The 22,506-nt window shown below is 39.0% G+C and overlaps 1 protein-coding gene and 1 long non-coding RNA gene across 4 annotated transcripts; both read right to left on the bottom strand.

The window, feature by feature from the left end:
- Nucleotides 1-335: 335 nt before the first annotated feature.
- Nucleotides 336-11,595, bottom strand: gcnt1.S (glucosaminyl (N-acetyl) transferase 1 S homeolog). 3 transcript variants are annotated; one of them, XM_041576049.1, is made up of 3 exons: nt 10,813-11,595; nt 10,105-10,223; nt 336-3,190 (listed from the first exon to the last, which is right to left on the bottom strand). In XM_041576049.1, exon 3 carries the CDS (start codon nt 3,052-3,054, stop codon nt 1,768-1,770), a length of 1,287 nt encoding a protein of 428 aa, XP_041431983.1. In that variant the 5' UTR covers nt 3,055-3,190; nt 10,105-10,223; nt 10,813-11,595; the 3' UTR covers nt 336-1,767.
- A 2,683-nt stretch (nt 11,596-14,278) lies between these two features.
- Nucleotides 14,279-18,315, bottom strand: LOC121399439. Its single transcript, XR_005965033.1, has 2 exons — nt 18,255-18,315; nt 14,279-15,130 (listed from the first exon to the last, which is right to left on the bottom strand). It is a non-coding gene; the product is annotated as an uncharacterized LOC121399439 (long non-coding RNA).
- Between the last annotated feature and the right edge of the window lie 4,191 nt (nt 18,316-22,506).

Here is a 22,506-nt window from a genome sequence, read left to right as displayed (position 1 = left end):
ATAGAAAGAATAATAAAAATAGTTTTTGTCCATAGAAATACAAGTTGTGTAATAAATACTGGAGAAACACATTTATAGCAAGCCTTGTTTTATTAGTCAAAATACCAGCTTGACAGATTGTTAAGCTTTATGAAAATGACAAATTTAAACTGTGATTTTAAGAAAAATATATAACTTTGTTTTTATAATGTACAAAAATAAAGACTATAGATAGACCTTCATAAAAGTAATGGAAAGGCACTTACAAAAATTATTTTACAAAATGCCCTGAGTGAAAAGAAAAATTGCACTGTCTACAATATGTTCATGGGAAAGAAGACATAAAGATAACCAAGTCTGATGCAAAAAAAATTTAATCTAACACACTTTACATTTGGTATCAAAATAAATACGTTTCAGAAGTGTGTATATATTTTACATTATCGGAACCTACCCTTGTTGCAATTTTAAAAAGAAAAAAAAAATAGATGAGATTTCTATAGGTATTGGATACCTTATCTAAAGAGTTTTCAACTTTGCAACCAAAAAAAACAAGTAAGGGGGTGATTAGTGATATCTATTCCAGCATTTACCTTCCATATCTGGTTAGAAAATAAGGGGTTGATAAAGGCATTATAAGAGACATGCTATATTCATTGCCTTGCTACTTTTGATCTCCTCTGACCAGGTATGAGCCTGATCAGAGATCAACCAACCAACCAACCACCTGTCATCCAAATTTTGACCTAACGTACCTTCTAATATTACTCCAATAGCTAAATGAAATTTATAATACCTTAACAGAGGAAAGCAACAGGGTGCTCTTAAGAATATTTTTTTTAACATAGCAAAAACCTTCATAAATTTAAAAAAAAAAAATCACCATCACCTTCAGTTTCGGTACAAATAGAGAGTTTAATGCCACTTCAGCTTAAAGCAGAGCATTCAAAAAAAAAAAATCTAATATGAATATTGGAACACAGAATTTCATTACAAAACCTCTGCCGAAAACTCACTAAAATGTAAAGAGACATTTCAACTAAAACACATGTAGAAGAACAGGACACCAAGTCACGGAAATAAGGAGCTAGAAAATAAATAACAGCAAAATTTTTCAGAAACAGGGAAATAAAGATTTTTTAAAAGGACAAAATTATTTAACTCACTTGAGTTACTATATATTCTTCTATATTCTATAGAAGGTCCAGGATGGACCAAGTTCTTTGATGCTACCAGTATTTTCTGTTCAGTTTATAAAAAGCCATGGCTGTTTGTAAAACATACAATTACAAGACACACAAAAAGAAAACAAAAATACTTAAATGGGAAACATAAGCAAAATAAATATTTAATTTTATTTTCCAGCGCAAGTGAATTTTTTTTTTTACAAAATCTTTGTTTGGTCTCATATAATCCAAAACATTCATGGCTTCAACCCTACTCCCTTTTAATTAACTAACATTTTAGGTATTTCTAAATGAAAAAACAAACATTAAGAATATGTGCAGACGATTCCCTCTTGCCCCACATAAAAAAGTTCCCACTAAATGGCTCATTTACAAACATAGATGCTAAGCTGAACAAGTATAGTTGCCAATCAGGTGCTTATTAGTTGGTAACTTAGTATTGGAACTGCACTCCAGTATCCATGTACATATGTAAATCAGTCCCTGAAAAGGTTTTAGAACATGTGAAAAATTTGATATTCTGGATGCAAAATCTGTGTCATATATAAATTACGAGTTCCTTCTCAGTTCAAGGGAGCACAATGACAATCAGCCAAAAAGATTATACTTGCAGTTCTGGATTTAGTGCTTTGTGTCTTAAATGTTCCTCTAGGCACTTTATGGCAGTAGGGTCAACATCCATATCAAACTTGTTACCAAACAAATGATGCTTTTGCAGCATAAATTCCAAGTCCCCTGCCCCGAATATACAAACGGAACGAACGTGATCCCCAGCACACGGGGGATATGGTGCTCCTTTGGCAACATCTCCTTCTAAGTACTGCCATTTCACAAATCTGGCATAAGCGTTCATATCAGAAACATCATATTTGCTATTAGCTGGTACAGAACCCGGTACTCCAGGAATACGTTGAAGAGTGGCCCATATGAATTCATCAGGACTGTATGTATCCTTAGACCATTCTAAAAAATGTTTGATCTTTTCATTTTCCAAAATATAACTAACAAATGCTCGCGTTACAATATAGTAGGCACTACCAGAAAACATTGGCGTCTCAAGAGGAGGAGGTGTTTTGTCAGTTTCAGTTTTCCTAATGGAATTGTCAACAATTTCATAATGTTTTCGCCACCGAACTTCTTTATGTGGAGGCATTCTTTCAGTTTCCAGGCTGTTTTGACCCTTTAATCCCTTTAACATTACTACCATCTCTTGATTTGTTTTTATTGGAAAATCCATACCACAGAGGTTTATTAAGTATTTCCATTGTGCATTTTTATTGTGAAGATCTTTCATGCAATTTATATCAGCCTGCACCCTAGTCCACGACGCATAGACCACACTTTCTAATTGGCTAGCAATGAACACATTTTCAAAACAAGAAGTTATGGCCTTCACCGCATTCAGAAAAGACAGAGAAGATTTCTTGTCGACATGAATGCAGTAGTAATTCTGAGGAGTGTATATGGAGCGCAGCAGCCTCTCAAGCATGTCAATCCTATGGTAGACCACTATTGAGTATGCAATGGGAAACTCACGTTCTTCTTTGCTTAGTGGGTACAATATATATTTTCGGTCTCTGGTGAAGGATTCACAGTTGTTTGTCTTGTTAATATAGTCATCTTCTGTGAGCTGATGCTGTTGGCTTTTGTACTTTACAGTTAACATCTCCAATTTGGCATTCTGGATTTCCTCTAAATCTCCTTTTAAAATCTTGGTGCAGTTAACAGAATAAATGTCATTAAGGTCTGTGAGTTCCAGGTTCATGTTGGTAAAAAATGGATATTTGCTGTGGTTTGTTACAAATGTAATGGTTGCTACAGCAAGTGCCACAAGGAACACAAAGTTCACTTGTTTTACTTTACAATGTCTTAGTTTCCGTGTCAGCATTTCAGAGGAGATTTTATATAATCCAAAATAGAGAGGACAAAAAGTAAAATAATTAAACAAGCTTCAAAGTCACTTTCTTGTAGGTAGAGGTCAACTATAGTTTATTTAAGTCTTGATGGTATGAAGAAAAGAAACCCTACAAAAGAAAAAAAAAAAAAAATTAAAACTCGGATAAAAAACACAGTAAACTGTAAAGCTTTTGGCAAACACAGACAGCTCTGCCGATGGGATTTTCAAAACTGTAGAGAGGACCAATTTAGCATGAAGGGGCCAAATCGCAAGATTAAACCTGTGTTTATGGCCAGCATAATTGAAAACAACACTGACAAAGGAATACCAAACTAAAGATCATTTATATCAATAGAAACTGACCTACGATGTTCAGGGGTATATTTTAAAGTGACACCCCTTTTCAACATGAGCTCAATAAATTGAGCTTGCACTATACCTTTGCCTATTGTTTTAAATAATAAATATGTGTAGTTTGTTATTTTCTGCACTAAACCAGAATACAAAGTCAGTTTCACTTACTGGCCCTTATGAGTAGAGCCAAGAGTGGTTTGTTTGGTTGAACTGTAGATAAAAACTCAAACATTTCCTTGTATATAAAAAGAGAAGGGATGATTTTCAGTGGGGAAAAAAACAACTTTGCAATGTGTGCTTCAGAATGGCAAAAAAAGTTCTTTTTATTCTTCGAATTTTTAGCAAAGGTGTTTTAGGTATATACACTTCCTTTAAGTTCACAGTATTTTCACATTGGATTTATCAAACTAATTGATTGGTATTAGACTCATTATGCATTATCCACTCTGAAAAATTGGAATAGCAAGGAGCCTGCAACCTATTCCAAAAAGACAGCAAAATGGTCTACTGAAAAGGAGGAATCAACATCATGTTTATATAGAACCAGCGAATTAAGCAGCGTTTTACATTAATATAAGGAGATTATAAAACTCCTCGCTAACATGTCAGTAGTCCAATTGGGTGAAAGGTGTGCCTGCTCGCCCCGTGGATGTCCTCACAACCACTGTACAAACTGTTAATCTGCAGTCTCATAGCAAACACCCTTTTTTCCCTCTTACATATGCGTAGGAATTAAAGGCGCACTCATCAAAAAGTGAGACATATCTGCATATTTAAAACACCTACAGCTAGGGTTGCCACCTTTCCGTGGCCCACAATTTGGGCAGGGGTCGGGCCATGATGTCAGAGTGGCAGGCCAATTGATGTGGGTGGAGCAAGCATCATCACAGGGGTGGGGCTATGGCACAGCAATCAGCAATTGGCTGATCACCATATCAATCAAGGGTGATCCTGAGTGGTTTCCCTTAATTGGAAAACCGGGCAGGTTGTCTTGACCCGGGCAGCACTTGTGAAAACTGGGCTGTCCGGGTCAAATCCAAACAAGAGGCAACCATACATACAGCAAAAGCTAGTATTTACAAAAAACTCTGCTCAGGTGGCCAGAATTTATAATTTATGGCTTGCTTGATTATGGTTTGATTTTAGATGCCAGTATTATGAACCAGCAGCAGACAGAAGTAGTTTTGTTTTGCTTAGCAAGAATCTATATCATCTGCTTCTCCATAACATCCCAATTCATTACTAGCCAAGGGGGTGCCTTTTTAAAGGAAAACTATACCCCCAAAATGAATACTTAAGCAACAGATAGTTTATATCAAATTGAATGACATATTAAAGAATCTTACCAAACTGGAATATATATTTACATAAATATTGCCCTTTTACATCTCTTGCCTTGAACCACCATTTCGTGACTCTATCTGTGCTGCCTCAGAGATCACCTGACCAGAAATAATACAACACTAACTGTAACAGGAAGAAGTGAGGAAGCAAAAGGCAGAACTCTGTCTGTTAATTGGCTCATGTGACCTTACATGTGGTTTGTATGTGTGTACAGTGAATCTTACGATCTCAGGGGGCGGCCCTTATTTTTTAAAATGGCAATTTTCTATTTATGATTACCCAATGGGACATACTACTAAAAAAGTATATTATTATGATAATGGTTCATTTACATGAAGCAGGGTTTTACATATGAGCTGTTTTACTCAGTATCTTTTAATAGAGACCTACATTGTTTGGGGGTATAGTTTTCCTTTAAGTCAAGCCTACAGAATGAGTGACAATTGCAACAGGTACAGAAGGCACACTAACATTTGTTTTCTTTTAACTGCATCATTTCTAGATCAATCAAAATAAAATTACTACAACTTGCACTTTTTGTCAGAACTTCTCAGAATCTAGAAATCTTCAGATTAAGAATGTATGTAAAGTATGATACCAGGAACCACTGCTTCAAGGAAAGACAAAAAAAAAATAATTTAAAATTGGAAACCACAGGAACTTTTCTATAACGCAGTTTTGATCAAGAATTCTTGACAAACGGCTTAGATATGTACATTTTAAGTTATACCTGCCTGTATGGGCTCCTGTCATTATAGGTCAAGAAGAATAGTTGCATATCATTCAGTCAAAGTATTCTCTTCTTTGAAACAAAAAAAAAAAAACACATTAAGGTGGTGGCGCACGGGGAGGAGATTAGTCGCCAAGTGATAAATCTTCGCTACTGCAGGCAACTAATCCCCCGAAATACCTGCATACAGGCAAGAATGTAAATCGCCGGTGGGATGGCATAATCGTTGCTTCGGTTTTCTGAAAAAGCCAGAAGTTGCATCACAAGGAAACTTCGGGCGATTTCAGAAAACAAAGGGACACACATATCATACCTCCGGCGATTCGTATTCTTCACAGTAGCGAAGATTTCCTTGGAGACTTATCTTCCCATAAGTCGCCAATGTCAATGCCAATTGTGAAAAAGGATTTTTTCACAATTTTATATTACATGTTTAGAAGCACTAATATACTTATACTGTTCTGACAGAAAGCAAACCATTGTTGCTAAAATTCACATTGAGGGAACAATGAATGTAGGTAATTAATACCTGTGTTCAATCAATCTTTATTCTCTCCTGAGAATGGGGAGTGTTAGATTTTAGAGCATGTTTTTGAGACTAATTCCATGGTTGCAGTAATGCATATTTCTATACAATGGCTGCAGTAGCGAGATTATGCCAACACATGACTGCAGGAATGTAGATTATTGTATTTTTTCTTTAACCTTGAGGTTGTGGACACCAATCTTTACAGTTGAGGGAGAGATACAAAGGTTGGTGTGTTGCTTATAACACACCTTGGGGGACATTTAAAGGAGGATCTATAAAATACTAGAGTACTAATGCACAGTGGATTCATATATTTTCATCGTCATTTATTTAAGAAAGTTACATTACTTATAATAAACAGGGGTCTTACAATCCATTTTGAAGTAAACGAGGATGGCATCAGAAAGAAGCAATTTACATTTCACTTTCATTTTTGATGCTAAATTGGGCCTAAGATAATTACTGCAAAGCTGGCTTTACGTGTTAAAGTCAGGACAATCACTAGGCAGAATTGCTGTGGACATACTCAAGTGGTCCAGTTACTTAATAAAAAATATATAGTTACTTATAATAGAGACAATACTTTCCAGGAAGCCCAATGCAGTGCAAGGTTTTTCTGAGTTTATGGGGTATATATATATATATATATATATATATAGATCAAAGAGTGAAGTTACAGATCACCACAGTCCGCTAGCTCTCTCTCTCTCTCTCTCTCTCTCCATTAATTTCTATGGAATTTTTTAAAGGTGTATTTATCACTTTCACCCTTTGATAAATGCGCCTTTAAAAAATCCTATAGAAATGAATGGAGAGAGGCAGCATTTCACTCTAGTGGACTGTAATGATCTCTAACTTCACTCTGATAAATATACCCCTATAAATCTTCAGATGAAGAATGTATGTAAAGTATGGTACCAGAAACCACTGCTTACAGGAAAGACAAAAAAAAATGCAGTGCAAGGTTTCTCAGAATCTAGAAATCTTCAGATTAAGAATGTATGTAAAGTATGGTACTGCTTCAAGGAAAGACAAAAAAAATAATAAAATAATATGTAGCCTGAATATACTCACAGTAATATATATTGTATAAACACATAGGGGCAAATTCATCAAGGGTTGAATATCGAGGGTTAATTAACCCTCGATATTCGACTGGGAATGAATATCCTTCGACTTCGAATATCGAAGGATTTTGCGCAAATACTGCGATCGTACGATCGAAGGAATAATCATTCGATCGAATGATTAAATCCTTCGAATCGAACGATTCAAAGGATTTCAATCCAACGATTGAAGGATTATCCTTCGACCAAAAAAACTTAGCCAAGCCTATGGGGACCTTCCCATTGGGTTCGGTAGCTTTTAGGTGGCGAACTAGGGGGTCGAAGTTTTTTCTTAAAGAGACAGTACTTCGACTATGGAATGGTCGGATAGTCGAACGATTTTTAGTTCGAATCATTCGATTCGAAGGTCGAAGTAGCCCATTCGATGGTCGAAGTAGCCAAAAAAAACCACTTCGAAATTCGAAGTTTTTTTACTTTGAATCCTTCACTCGAAGTTAATGAATTGGCCCCATAGTAATGTATCCACAGTACAGAAGCACAGATCACATGAATCTAGCTTAAATGCTGTTTCCTCTTGTTTTAAATTTTGTTATAATTATATTTAAAAGCACAACAAATGTTGAAATCACTGGGTGATGCAAATATGTTGAACCCAGTGAGCCAAACAGCTAACATGGATATAAAGCCCTCCCTCAAAAACTAGATGGCAGTTTTGTAGCCTCTAACTAAGTACCCCAGTCCTGTGTTGGCATACAGTGATTTAAGCTTTCATTGTTCTTTAAAACAAATTCAAATGTTTCACCTTCATACCATGCTACTTTTCAACAATAACCAATCGATGCATAAAATCCTTCCCACAATGTAGTAGACACCCTGATGTACCATTGATAAAGGGCGTTTTTCCCATTGACATCAATGGAAGGCAAGTCTAAATTTGTCAAAAAATAAATTATTATGTATTTGTACCAAAAGTATAGGTTTTTGGAAAAGGGATTTTTTCACAATTTTATAGTAGATACATGTTTAGAAGCACTAATTATGCATAGTATTCTATAATCAAGCTGTAAACTTAAAGGAGTGGGCATAGGGGATGGCTTGGCATCTGTCTGCCAGTTTAGTGATTCAGACAATTGTCGTAATAATAATGATTTCTGCAAGTTCCGATCAGTCCATGTCACGCACACCAGCGCCGGGTCCTCGGTAAGATGACTGGGAGATTGGTATTTTGGCTCATGCACTATTGGGGAAGTTTGCCGGTTTGCGACAACTGCGCATGGGCGGAATTACACGGAAATTGGCAATCTCACAGTTAGCTTACCGAGGACCCGGAAGATGGAACTGTGGAACTCCACTGGAAGAATCTGCACCGAGGGGTATGTATAAAGTATGGGGTATTTCCCGGGGGGGGGTAGTTAGCCTGAGGTGAGAAGGGAGGGAGGTCTACCTGGGGTGGGGGGTACTAGGTTTTTTACAAATGGGTTGATTTCTCCTTTAAGAACCTAACCTGTAATCAAGGAAATTGCAGCTTCATGAAAAAAAAACATGTTGTTAAACACACAGTTAAAGTGCAACAATAAACAAGAAGCAACAGCCTCAAAATCGGAGAGAACAATGATGAATGTTATTGTAGTACAGGATTTGCCTGTCAACTTATATGGGGAAAATACTGTCAGGGGTTTGTGCAACAGCTAGCATTTTCTGGCTGCTTATCCTACACACTGTCAATGTTGATTTTAGTTTCAAAACTAGCTTGTCAGCATGTATTAGCAGATTCCCACAGTTCAGAAGGCTGGCAGGAGGATGTCTGCTTCCCTTTAAAACAATGACAGAGGCAGTGCCCTTAAGTTTCCCAGCAAGATAATTTTGAAAGTGTTGGTGTTACAACATCTTTTTAATGGCAAAGCTCTGATGCACTTTTACCAACCGGTAATGTAATTAGGTAATGCTCAGTTATTAACCAGTTTGCTAAGACTCTTGGGATTGGCAAAAGTGTAACTAGCAAAGAGAGGTACTAGCACTCTTGCTATTATTGCAAAATCAAAATTGAAGAGACTTAAAATTTAAGGGATTGTTTAAGCCAAATATATGAGTATCCAAACAGGAGTGTTTAAATGTGCAAATTATATATAAATAAAGAATATAGCCATTAAAATGATATATATATATATATATATATATATATGTATATATACACATATACATATACATATACATACACAGCTGGTCAAGGTTCTTCAAGGTCTTAAGGAAAGTCCACCCAAAAAAAAAGAAATCAGACAGTACCTTGAACTTGATCCTAACTAATAAGATATATTGAACCCTTATAGTAGGTAAAACAAGCCTATTGATTTTTAGTGGACTTAGGGAGAAAGTTTGCGCACAAATAAGAATAAAAATTTGCATGTCACAATGTTATATTCTTCATTAGGCTTTTATCGCATTGTGAACCTTTAACACATATTTGAAGGTGGCATAAATTTTTGGAGCAAACGTAACAACTTTTTACTGTTGCAAACTAAAACATTCGTAATGGCTATCCTACTGTCGTGTGAGGGGCAAACTGCTTGCAAAGTCAAAATTGTTCACATTGCGATTCTTTGCGAACATTTATGGTAGAACTACATGGGCGATTTAGGTCAGATCCGATGCCACGCGTTAGTTGTAGTAGTTCTTACCTTATTTCCGGCTTAACCCCCAGCCTTTCGTCACGTGGCATCGGATTGGACATAAATCACCCATTTAGTTCTACCCTAATTCACATTGTGAGTGCATTGCAAACGGTTTTTGCATTAGTGACCAGTATTACGTTCCCCTATTAAGGTATTGTGATCCAAGTTACAGAAAGACCCCCTTATCTGGAACAACCCAGGTCCCATACACACACACACACATTATATTTATATATATCATACATAAAAAAGATAAAGCCTCACCCTATACCAGGGCAGTCCTGCTGTAACCCAAATGCAGTTGCCACAAAGAAGGAGAGCAGCTGCAAGTTAACAGATTATACTTACAGATCTGCGACAGCTTGAGGGCTTCAGGTTGGTCAGCCCAGCCACATCCTTTATTCACTGTACAGACATTTATTCAACTTGACAAGATCAGTGCAAGACATCTTACGAGAACAACAGGACTGAATAAAAGTATAATAAAATCGCATGAAGCTCTATAGTGTGAGTGACATTTATATTTAAGCCTGGGAGGGTAAAGTTGTTCCGGTTAACTTTAACAGGCACGACATTTGGTTGTTAATGGCTATTATTTGATATAAACTACTACTGCTTTTTGGGGAAATAAGTGACTGTGTCATGTGACATCCCACTGGTTTCAAGGGTGAATATACTTTGGTGAATAACACATTTTTTTATGACTGAAGTTTAAAACCACCCTGCGAGCCATTAGCTTACAACCTTTAGCTTTTTAAAAAGTTGGACAAGAATGTGCAACAAATAAGATACACAACCCCCTGCCATTGCTGGACACCCAGGTAGTGCCAGGGAGTGTATACAATTAAAATGCAGAAAGTAATTGAAGTATATGAAGTAAGCAGTAGGAGGGTAACTAAGAGAGCAGGAGCCTGTGTATAGGCAGTAAATTGAGCAGATCAGTGGAGGACAGGTTAGAACAGAGGAATCACCAGCTTTACATCAAGGGCACAGGGACCATGTGACACACTGTCTATAAAAGCAATGAGCAAAGTAAAGCAGTTGAGTGCTAGTTACCTGGCAGAACATTAGTAAGGCTGAAGAGTACATGGTTTAGGGCTCTGGGAGGCAGGGGTCGGTCAAGCACCAGTAAAAGCACGGGTCCGAAAAAGACAATAGATTTGTCAGCTTCTCTGGGAAAACACAATGCGATCACCAAGACAGAAGAGCGAGCACTGGCACTTTCAACAACCCAGCGACCCTTCCTTTTCATCCATGTACGACCTAGAGGGGAGGAACTGCTGGCCTTGCTCCGCCTCTTCTTCCCTCACCCCCACCTTCAGCCCCTTCCCAGGCTCCAAACTCTTTCCACTGGCGATTTCATTCATGTTTCTTTTATACGTGAGTCAGAAAGCTTGTGTGCAGCGGCAGTGTGGCGCCATCATCAGGCCACGAGTGAAAGGGCAACTCCAGCCGTGTTTGTGACGCCGGTCCTGTAAGCGCTACAGACAGTATTTACCCATTGGAGCTCAATAAATAGGGCTTGTGCTGGAAAGGGAAATAATTGCTGTCCTGTTGGGCGGTACAAAGCTGTCAGGCAGAGGTTAATTACTGGGCTTATTGTGTAGTATTAGGGGTGGAGTTTAGGTCATTTGAAGGGGTGAGTTAGGGAAGGTACTAGTCATTGTGGAGAAGAGAGAGTTAGATAGGAGTGGATAAAGCAGCAGATCACAGCTCCTGGGTCCATCTTATCAGACACGCTGGTGGGGTGTGGGTACGGAACGCGTTTTAGTACGGAGCGCATTTTGGGACATCACCATCCTGCATGCGCTCTCGTAAAGAAGAAGTGTGCAGACTCGTCTCTTATTCTACTCACTTATACAAAGAAACTGCAGTCACACACACCTCTATGCTGCCCACATTTGCTGTTGCAATCTCCCCCTCGTTGCTCATTCCTCAGCCCTCCCTCCTTGGTCCTGAGTCTCAGCCCTCCCTCCTTGGTCCTGAGTCTCAGACCTCCCTCCTCAGCCCTCTTTACAAAAGCCCTCCATTCTCAGGCCCCCCTCCCCGGTCCTCAGCCCTCATTACAAAAGCCCTCCGTCCTCAGCCCTCATTACAAAAGCCCTCCGTCCTCAGACCTCCCTCCTCAGCCCTCATTACAAAAGCCCTCTGTCCTCAGACCTCCCTCCTCAGTCCTCATTACAAAAGCCCTCCGTCCTCAGACCTCCCTCCTCAGCCCTCATTACAAAAGTCCTCTGTCCTCAGACCTCCCTCCTCAGTCCTCATTACAAAAGCCCTCCGTCCTCAGCCGTCATTACAAAAGCCCTCCGTCCTCTGCCTTCCGTGCTTAGACGTCAGCTCGTAAGCCAAGCTGATAGCTCAGGAGGGAGGGCTGAGGACGTAGGGCTTTTGTAATGAGGGCTGAGGATTGAGGATGTAGGGCTGAGTAATGAGCCACAAGGAGGGAAATTGCAACAGCAAATGTGGGCAGCACGGAGGTGTGACTGCAATTTCTTCAGAGTAGAATAAGAGACAAGTCTGCATACTTCTTCTTTACGAGAGTGCATGCAGGAGCGTGTGTTCTCCTGAAATGCTTTCCGTAGGAGAGTTCGTCAGGTTCCACCCCCACCATCCGTTGCAGAGAGAAGTGCCGGTATAGAATTAAAGGAGCTGTGGTAGTTCCTAGCCCTGTGGCACTTGAGAAAGGTTGGCCAGCTCAGGAGTGGACTGTGACTCCCACAGCTGCTCACGGTTACCGGCTGCTGGCTATATAAACAGAATTATGAAACCAGAGGCAAGGACAATGGTTTGGACTTGATTTATTAAACGGTTTATTCCTCCCTCTGCTCTGCCACTCTAAATGTAAAAAAATAAAAAGCTCTGAAAAAATATAACAGCTCCGGTATTCTTAATCTCTGCATCCCACCCCAATTCCAGCACTGGAGGTGCCCCCTGTTAGGAGTAACTGTACTAGAGGGGTGTCCTCTGTCACTTTACCTCCACAGGTAAAACCAGGACATGGTCCCAGAGGATGGAAGAATAAAGGCCACTTCAGGAGTGGGCAGTGCCAGTCTCAGGGGAGAGACGACGCATAAAGTTTTATGCACCCATTGTTAGGGGTAACTGGGCTGGAGGGGTGTCCCCTATTATTTTACTTCCACAGGCAACGTCAGGACAAGGACCCAGAGGACAGGGACAGACCAGCAGGAGCATGGTGTTATCAGGAGCACTAGAACCCAACCTCGCATGACACTTCTGAAAACACAGGGGTGCCAATGGTATCAGGGAATGCTTCCTTAGAATCAGCAGTGGGTGCTAGACTTTTGTGTCTTGCAACAGGGGGCTTAGCAGGGATGCCAGTCTTAGAGGGTTCATGTGGGGTTTATGGAAGTTGTTGGCCAAATATGAAGATGGGACCCCAGCAGGCAATCATAACCAGTGGCAATTTGGAACCCATCATTGTACAGGTGGGGCTTGCAGGGGGGCCACTAATGTAAGGGATGTGCAAGTATCAACCCTAGCAGGGACACCACCTGTCTTGACAGGCACTGCGGGGCCTGAGGTGGCAGACGAAAACACAGCTCTGGCCAACATGGTGTCTGAACAAAAAAGGAATGAGGCATAAGAAGGATGCTGCTGGTAGGGGAATAGGGTAAAAATCTACAGAATGCTATTCGGGTTTATTCTTTTACGTGTACACTATTTGGGAGGAGTACAGAGTGTACAGGGGTATATCATGGCTTAGTTATAGTTATAATAAGCAGTTTCATCAGCACATGCCAGTGATGCAACCATTACAGTGAGATCACAGGGACATAGGCTAATGATATTTGTTTTGGTTTGATTTTTGTAACTTTTTTGATGTAATAAAACTCTTTTTTTGAATTTGGGTGTGCAATCCTTCGCTTGATTTTTATCCATGTTTAATTAGAGACTCGTAGGGGAGCCTCATTTGGATTTGCACCTCAAATTGTTTATTGGGTGTGCGCCTTCTAACTCCATATTTCCACAGGGACATAGGCCTCAATCACAAGGTTATTGGATCTCGGCTTGTGTTCCTCTGCAGGCTGAGAATTTGCTGCCCCGCTGCTCTTCGGCTCCTGCTCTGCCTGCACCTAGAAGCATTGTTTTTGCTCAGGTGCAGGCAGACAAAGCGGATTTCAGTCCTGTGGATTTGGAGTTTTTCCATGGATAATAGTGCATGGGTGGGTGGCAGGAGGCCTAGCTAACCTGAAGCTATTCACAATTGTGCTGGCTGTAGTGGTGTGGGGCAAGGGGTTTGCCAAAGGAACATTAAACTTTCACTCTAATAATATGGTGGTGGTTATGGCCATCAACAATCTGTCTGCTAATCCCCCCCCCAAGTAATCAAGATATTCAGAGTTTTAGTTCTTAAGTGTCTGGAGAACATTCATTCAGGGTTTGTTAAATGGAATAGCAGATGCACTCTCTCGATTTCAACTGGAGCATTTCAGGCAATCAGCCCTGCTCCTACTCCTTTACCAGACTTCCTATGGAAGGCCCATTTGATACTTGGCCGGTTGCATTAGGAATTCTTTGGCAGCAGCCATGTGGGAATCATTCAGTAGGGTATGGCGGCAGTTGAAAAAGGTGGAAAGGTGTTTAAGTGATAGGGAGAGGAAGAATTTGGTGCTATGGTTTTTATTTTTGTACAGTAAGGACTGCATATATGGGCCTATAAAAGCTGCCGACAGACTGAGTCAGCAGCTTATTGTCCCGTGGGTGGGGCTCTTCCGACGGGCTTCCCCAATTGATATCTGGACATAAGTCCGCCAGATGTCGATAGGGCAGGGTAAAAAACCCTGTTGAATGGCGGGCGCACCTGTTAGTTGATGCGGTCCTGCAATCTGACCGCCAACGTTGCCTCCATTCTGTGCGGATCATTGGGCACTAGGGCCCCCGATCGGATCAGCCCAATATTGCCCACCTTAATGTGTGCATATCTGGTCACCAAACAAGAGGATCTCCCTGTGTATGACCACCTTTAAGGCAAGCATCACCACGTTATTGGAGGCACTGTCTGGACAGAATTTGCAACTTGCACGAAAAAGGAAGGGGGCCCAATTGCAGTAAATTGAGCTGTGCAAGTCAACTCTGCGGGTTAGAATTTTTAAATCAAAAGTGGACAAAGGGGCTAAAAGACTGTCGGAATCAGATGCAGGATTTGCCATGTGCTGTGTTTCCAAAATTTTGTTAGGGTGCGAAGCTGGTTACATGGATGAGTCAATATGAGTCAATATAGTCATGTTTTTAGTTTATTGCTGTGCTCTGGCAATGCCTTATGGCTTTGCAGTTTGGTCGCAAAAGAGTTTAGATCACATTGCTTTAGGATTGGCGCAGTGACTCAGGCTGTCACGGAGTTGGTTAAACGAATCTGCAATACAAAGATTTGGGAGATGTAAATGTAATCACTTTCAGTTGTATGTCAGGCCACGTTTGGTTTAATGTTACATATAAGCACACACACATGCAAAATAAAATTCTTTACGCGTTCTAGGTCAGGTCCCATGTGTGATGGAGGACTCCTGCATATCCTGTGCGGAACTCCGATAGCAGAAAGTCATTCGGGAATTAGGATAGTCCCCAGATTGGTATGGAGGGACACCAGATCACAGAAGGTACTTGATAACACAAGGCTAAAGTAAACATGGCTATGGCAATGTTTGTGAGGCTAAAATGGTGCATTTTGATCAAACCCAGGATGCTAGAAGGACAAAGGCTGTACTTTTGGCTAGATAAGGTGTACAAAGTTTACAACTTATTCAGTGGGTCATTGTTTGAGTTTCCTCTCTAAGAGCATTTGGTCTCTGGGGGTTATGCTACCTATATAAATATATTGGGAGAAGTAAGTAACCCTGTGTACCCACCATGCTGAGCAAAATATTTTGCAGAGAAAAAAAAACCCATAGACTATAAAAGATAGTAAAAAAAAAAAACATCCTGAAAAACTGCCCCTTGGCTACAATTTTTTTGGCAAAGCGAAACGGGTCAGATTCGTCTATCACTAGTCTATCATCTATCATTTCTAGGCTGGTAGTTTTGGGAGAAGGGCAGGTCCTCCCCATGTTACATTTTTGCCTATTGTTTTAATTATTATATAGCTATGGTTTCTGTTGTTTCAGTGGCTGCTGCGTAGAGAAGGGAGGGTTTTGTTTGTTTAACGGTAGACGGGGAGCTCTGAGCAAATTGCCTTGATAAAGGAAGGAGGTTAAGTAAAATGATAATGGCTAACTTTCAAATTAGTGCTTCATAAAGGCAAAAAGGAAAATATGGATTTTATTTTTAAATTAAAACTATAGGTAGAATGTAATTTCAATCTATAGTGTTCATTTGTACCAAGTGTTTTCAGGACTATGCTATCCCTTTAAAAAATAAAATAAGAGCAGTTATATATGTTCCACAGACTCGGCTGCAATTCTGGGCATTTAGTTAACACCCTCATTGCCTGCTTCCTGGCTGGGTGTGTTTATGTGAACAATAGCGGTTGGGTAAGTATGGTGCAAGTTCCACAAGAAATTTGTGAAATGCAGTTATAAAAAACAGAACTTGATAGAAGTGATATGAATGTAGACATAATTATATAGTAGATGAGGTTAGAAAGAGTTCGACCATTTGTCCAAGTTAAATTAAAGCCATTCACTATGGCTGTGTCCAATTTGCTAGCAAAAGTCTACCTCTTGATTAATCTGTAGATCACTGAGGTAGTAGATATCAAACCAAAATCCTTTCATTAGTAAAATGTTTACTTTGGCAATATTGATATGGCTTCAAATTCCAATGAGTTTCTAGATATTTTGGGTATCCCCAGCCACTCTCATGGACATCCTCATTGAGTTTTTGATCCTAATTGCTTAAAGGAACAGTAACATCAAAAGAAAGGAACGAGAATGTAATGTATTGTTGTCCTGCCCTTGTTAAACTGGTGTGTTTGCTTCAGAAAGACTACTATAGTTTATATAAACAAGCATCTGTGTAGCCATGGGGGCAGACATTCAAGCACAGGATACACAGTAGATAACAGATATAATTCCCATTATAGACTACAGAGCTTATCTGTTATCTGCTGTGTATCCTGTGCCTTTTCTCCTTTTTCAGCCTTGAATGGCAGCTACAGTGTATGTGTAAATGTAATAGGGACCTTAGACTGTAAGCAGGGACAATTCTAAGCATCATGAAAATACAAGTAAAAAACTTAAAACCAAGATGATCTAAACAAACCCCTGGTATAGCACCAAAGCATAAAAACCACTGTTTATTATGCCATTAAAAAGAAGTGGCTGCTGTGAAATGGATGCCTAACATGTTTCGGGAACACCCCTTAATCATAGGCTACATTTTAAGCAACAGAAACACCAAAAAATGAAAGTATGTATGTATATTTTTATATGTATAGCGCTGCTTGAGGGCAAAGCACTGTACAGCAAAACAATAAATAAGTAGTAACAAACAATGGTTCACTGCATAAATAAGTAACAATAATTGCTTTATTAGAAATACAATTCACATAAATATAAAATATAATTAAAAATACAGATTAAGTGATCAATGTCAAGAAAAAAAATGATTGAGGACCCTCTACCGTGGAGAGGAGCATTCCAAATATAAGGAGCCGCAAGAGAGACGGGTTTGATACGGGAAACAGCAGTAGTAGTAGTAGTGGGGGTGCAACCATGCGGTTGATCTGAAAGGAGCGCAGGTTTCGGCCAGGAACATATAGAGAAACAAGAAAGTGTTTTAAAGTAATTAAACGTTAATACCTGCACTGGTAAAACTGGTATGGTTGCTTCAGAAACTATACTTTAGTTTACATAATCAAGCTGTGAGAACAGCCATTGAAAAAAGGAGAAAGGGCACAGGATACACAGCAGATAACAGATAAGCTCTGTAGTATTCAATGGGATTCTACATAATTTATCTGTAATTTACTATGTGTCATGTGCTTGAATGGCTGCTCCCATGGCTACACAGCAGCTTATTTACATAAAGAATAGTAGTAGATTCTAAAGCAAACACACCAGTTTTACCAGTGCAGGTTAACACTAGGTTATTTATTCATTACTTAAAAACACTTTCATTTTTTGATGTTATTTTACCTTTAATCATTAGCCTATGATTAAGGGGTGTTTCCGAAACGCGTTAGGTGTCTAATACACAGCAGCCACTTGTTTTTTAATGGCATAATAATCAGAGCTTTTTTTGGTTTTGCATTATCACAGTTGTAGAAGCCCTGTGGGAGTTGAGACACACTGATTTCTCACCAGTCTGTCCCTTAATTTAGTAATAAGGAGCAGGGTGAGTCTGTATCATTTTGTGTATTTTTACAAAGTATGTACAGTAACACCTTGAGGCAGACACTCCTATCAGTTGGGTTTTCCTTTATTTCTTTACTGCTGCCAGGAGTGCCTGGGTTAAGGACTTAGTACCAAAACATAACACTCAAAGTCCTTTTCAAATTAAACATGAAACCAAAATATTTTTTTTCATTAAAACATTCATACCTGTTATAAACTTTTTTAAAAGTCTCAGATCCTCCTCTATGCCTTAGGACCTTGGGTTTTCTGGATAAGGGATTTTCCATAATTTGGATCTCTATACCTTATCTGCTAAAAAAAATGTAATCATTAAATAAATCCAATAGTATTATTTTGCCACCAATATGGATTTATGCAGCTTAGTTACCATTGAGTACAATCATTAAAAAAATAGAATTATTTGCTTATAATGGGCTTTGTGGGCAAGGAAGTAGCAAACAAAGCCAATACAATGATAAATGAAAAAATGGGTTAATTTCTGGTGTCAGTATCTCTTTAAGAATTGCTATACTGCACATAAGCCCAGCCCACACAAAGAACACCTGGGAGCTATGGCAGCTCCACATTCACCAGAAACGTGCCACACTTCTTTCAAGGAGTTATTCAACTTTGAGTTAACTTTTAGTATGATGTAGAGAGTGATATTCTGAGACAATTTGCAATTGTTGTTCACTTTATTATTATTTGTGGTTTTTAACTTATTTAGCTTTTCAGTCACTCTCTAATTTGCAGTGTCAGCGCAGTAAATAAGACACCGGGATTTGAATAGAAGAATATTTTTTAATAAAAATAAATGAGTAATAGGAACCAATAAAAATAGCTTTGTAGCATTTTAGAGCTTTTTTTAGATGGTGTTAGTGACCCCCATTTCATAGCTTTAAAGAATCAGAAGAATGCGGCAAATAATTTAAAAAACTGTGAAAAGTTGCTAAGAATTGTTCATTCTATAACATACTAAAAAATTACTTACAGGTCAAACAACCCTTTAGATGGTTTGTCAAAATCTGCAAATATGTTGTAAACTACATAACAAATAGACCTAGAATGATAATCTTTTATTGTATGTGCCTCGTCTGATTGTAAGTGACTGAATGTGGTACATAGTGTATAATGTTAGGATGATGTGTACAAATGGAATCTGTAAAGAACTAACCCTTTGTTCCCTTTGCTTTCTAGTTGTAAAATTGTTTGTGTCTCTCTTGTAATTGTTTCGTAGGAACTAAATTTATGATGCTTCCTTAATGGGTCTCTCTACAGCTCCTGTTAATGCCTCTCACTACCTTAAAACTAGCTGGGGATAGAAGCAATTCATAAGAGTGCCCTTGTAGTTGTGCTTTATGAGGGACTGTGCAACCTAAACCTCTGGCACGTATTATGTTCATAGAACTTTTGGTTTCTAGATCCTTGTAATTCTTTATCACATTTAACCACCTACCCATTCAAAGCAGAAAATGGAGACAGATAACAAACATCTCCAGCCAGTAGCTGCAGATAGGTCTGGAATTCTTGCCCAGCACAAGAATCTCTATTCATGAAGCAGTTACACAATCTTCAAGAATTCAGACGCTAATCTTTTAGACATATCATCTACCTCAGACCTCTAAGGATGGTTTAATAGCTTCCTTGTGAACCTGAGCTATTACTCTTATCCCATTTGCTGTAGAAAGGGTTTCATTATCATTTTTTCAAAAAGCAGCATATAAATTTTGCCTACAAGGAAGTTCGTTGAAAGAGTGGAACAAAGGGCAGAGACACACACTGCAATTTGGGGAGATTAGCCGGCGACTAATCTCCCTGAACTGCCTTTCCGCCGGTTAGAATCAAAATCTCCGGCAGGATGGCACTCAAAACTCTTTGTTTTCTGAAGTCATCCTAAATTGCCTCACAAGGTAACTTAGGGCAACTTCGGAAAATGAAGTGCTCTGAGTGCCAACCCGCCATCGATTCTAGCAGGAGGGGAGGCAGTTCGGGGAGATTAATTGCCCTAGAGCTAGTGGAAGTATTAATAATATTGTGGCCCAGAAGGTATGTTGGAAATTTCTTTGAGTGTATTTAAACTGGATTGAGTGTCTTCCCCTACCTTTTAACAGGTGGAGTAGTGGTAGATAAATGGATTAGTGAATAAATACCCCTATCACCTCTAACACTTATAATGGTAATAATACACTTAAAGCATTGGACCTTGTATCAAAATTTTCAAGCACTAATGAGCCAGCCTGTTGTCAAAAAGACCACAGGAAGGTGTAATGCTGGCTTCTGGCTTACCTTAATTTATCATAGGTTACAATAAACTTTCAGAATAAATACTTCTTTCATCAATATGCACCTGAGAAAGGACTAAAGTAAGTTTTACAAAATGCTATTACTGTCCTGAACTTTGCTGTATATTAAACCTTTGGAGGTGGCGTCACAGCTACACTGTGTCAATAGGTGAACTGCATTTGACTCATTCGAACAGACCGAGCAGCACCAAGGATAATTGTAGAACTGCAAGGAGCACCTTTTGACACAAGTACCTTTAGGGGCAGATTTATCAAGGGTTAAATTTAGTGTTCATGGGAGTTTATAAAAACTTCAAATTTTTCAAACTTGGGTGAATGGGATCGACCCGCAAACTCTAATCGAATTTGATTCGAGTTTTTTTTCTCTAAAAAAGACTAGATTTTCCGGAAGGCTGTAAACTACTTTAAATTAATCCCAGAATGTCCCCCATAGGCTAAAACAGCAATTCGGCAGGTCTAAGGTGGCGAATAGTCGATTTTGAGTTATTAAAGGGCCAGTACATGATTGATTTCGAAAATCTAATTCAAATTTTTTTAAAAACTCAAATAAAATTTGAAGTATTCCCTAGTTGAATTCCACACAAAAAACTCAAAAATTCGAATTTCAAAATTCAAATTTGATATTTGAATTTTCACTTCAACCTTTGATAAGTCTGCCCCTTAATGTATGAGATTTTTCGCACAATTGACTGTGGCAAGCTTGCACAACTTCAACTGCACTAGAAGGATAAGACTTGAGAAAGAAAAAAGTAAAAATAAAAGAAGCCTGTGCAGCTTGTTGGCAAATAAGATTAAACAGAAATACAAATAACTATAGGTTATACAATCTTATGCCTCTTACATAACACAAAAAGTGTCAACTTTTGCCAAGAAAATAGTTAAAGAATTAACCTATTGAAAATGCTTGTTTAAAATATTTGCTAAGCTTGAAGTGTTTGTTGAATGTCTATCTGAATAGCATTTAAAGTGCACACTTCACAAAAAAAGTGCATGATATTCTTAGGTTACTTGAAATTTACCGAGTCTTGATCCTGGCACCAAATGGTTTTCTTTGGGCTGAATTTGAATATTGACCTTTCATCAAAACCAAAGAAGTAACTTTTAGCTTAAATTCCTGCCCAGGATTCTTTGCGAAGACTAGTAGTGAGTAATACATAATTATGATATAAGTACTGAATAAACGTAAACATAATGTACAACAGAGCAAATGATTTGGAAAGAACAGTAGCCTATAAAGGGGAAAAATACCCCCATTTTGAAATTTGAAATTTAGTTAGGCTTATGTTATAAAGGTGCATAAACACTACTTGAACTGCTAGAAAAATTTATATTTTGTTTGTTCCTTTTTTACACAGACACAGTCAATTAACCCCTCACTCAGTAGGGCTCATGTATAATGGCCCAGTTCCAAAAAAGACCACATCTGACTTTTTGCACTTTGGTCACTGCATGGGACATGTGCAAATAGCGCAGAGACCTGCAGACTGCTCTCAAAGGCAAGTGATAAGGACAGGGCTAGCTGCATGTCCTGGTGTTGCACTTTTCATTGAGCACCAAACTTTTTATCTGGCACATAGCACAGTTCATACAGGGGCTCAAGTGCTCCATAGACAGTTAATAAGGGGCATGCTCTTGCATAAATCATAAATGACCCCTACTGTGTTCTATTGTGAAGTGATGGGTTCTGGGACTTGGAGTTCCTTTGCTTTCAATAGAGATTGGTACTCAGATCTTTAAAAAGCCGAGGTGTTTCTTATCCCAGAATCGATCACTTCAACAGTGGAACATGGGTGTTGCCTAAGGGAGGATGGGGTATTAGGAAATGGTTCCTACTTGTCAGAGGCAGACTTTCCTGGTTTCATTTTAAAATATTAGGAACCTTTGAGTAGGGATGCACCGAATCCAGGATTCAGTTCGGGATTTGGCATGATCCGGGCTTTTCCAGCAGGATTCGGATTCAGCCGAATCCTTCTGCCCGCCGAACTGTATCCTAATTTGCAAATACAAATAAGGGGCGGGAGGGAAATTGCGTGACTTTTTGTCACAAAACAGGGAAGTAAAAAATGTTTCCCCTTCCCACCCCTAATTTGCATATGCAAATTAGGATTCCGTACGGGATTTGGCCGAATCTTTCGTGAAGGATTTGGGGGTTCGGC

The sequence above is a fragment of the Xenopus laevis genome, chromosome 1S, assembly GCF_017654675.1.
Source record: "Xenopus laevis strain J_2021 chromosome 1S, Xenopus_laevis_v10.1, whole genome shotgun sequence".
Lineage (NCBI taxonomy): Eukaryota > Metazoa > Chordata > Amphibia > Anura > Pipidae > Xenopus > Xenopus laevis.
Note: the sequence above shows the minus strand (reverse complement) of the source record. Positions and strands in the feature narration are given on the sequence as shown.

Coding starts and splice junctions, on each gene's coding strand:
- gcnt1.S (XM_041576049.1), bottom strand. CDS start 3,054: ATGCTGACACGGAAACTAAGACATTGTAAAGTAAAACAAGTGAACTTT.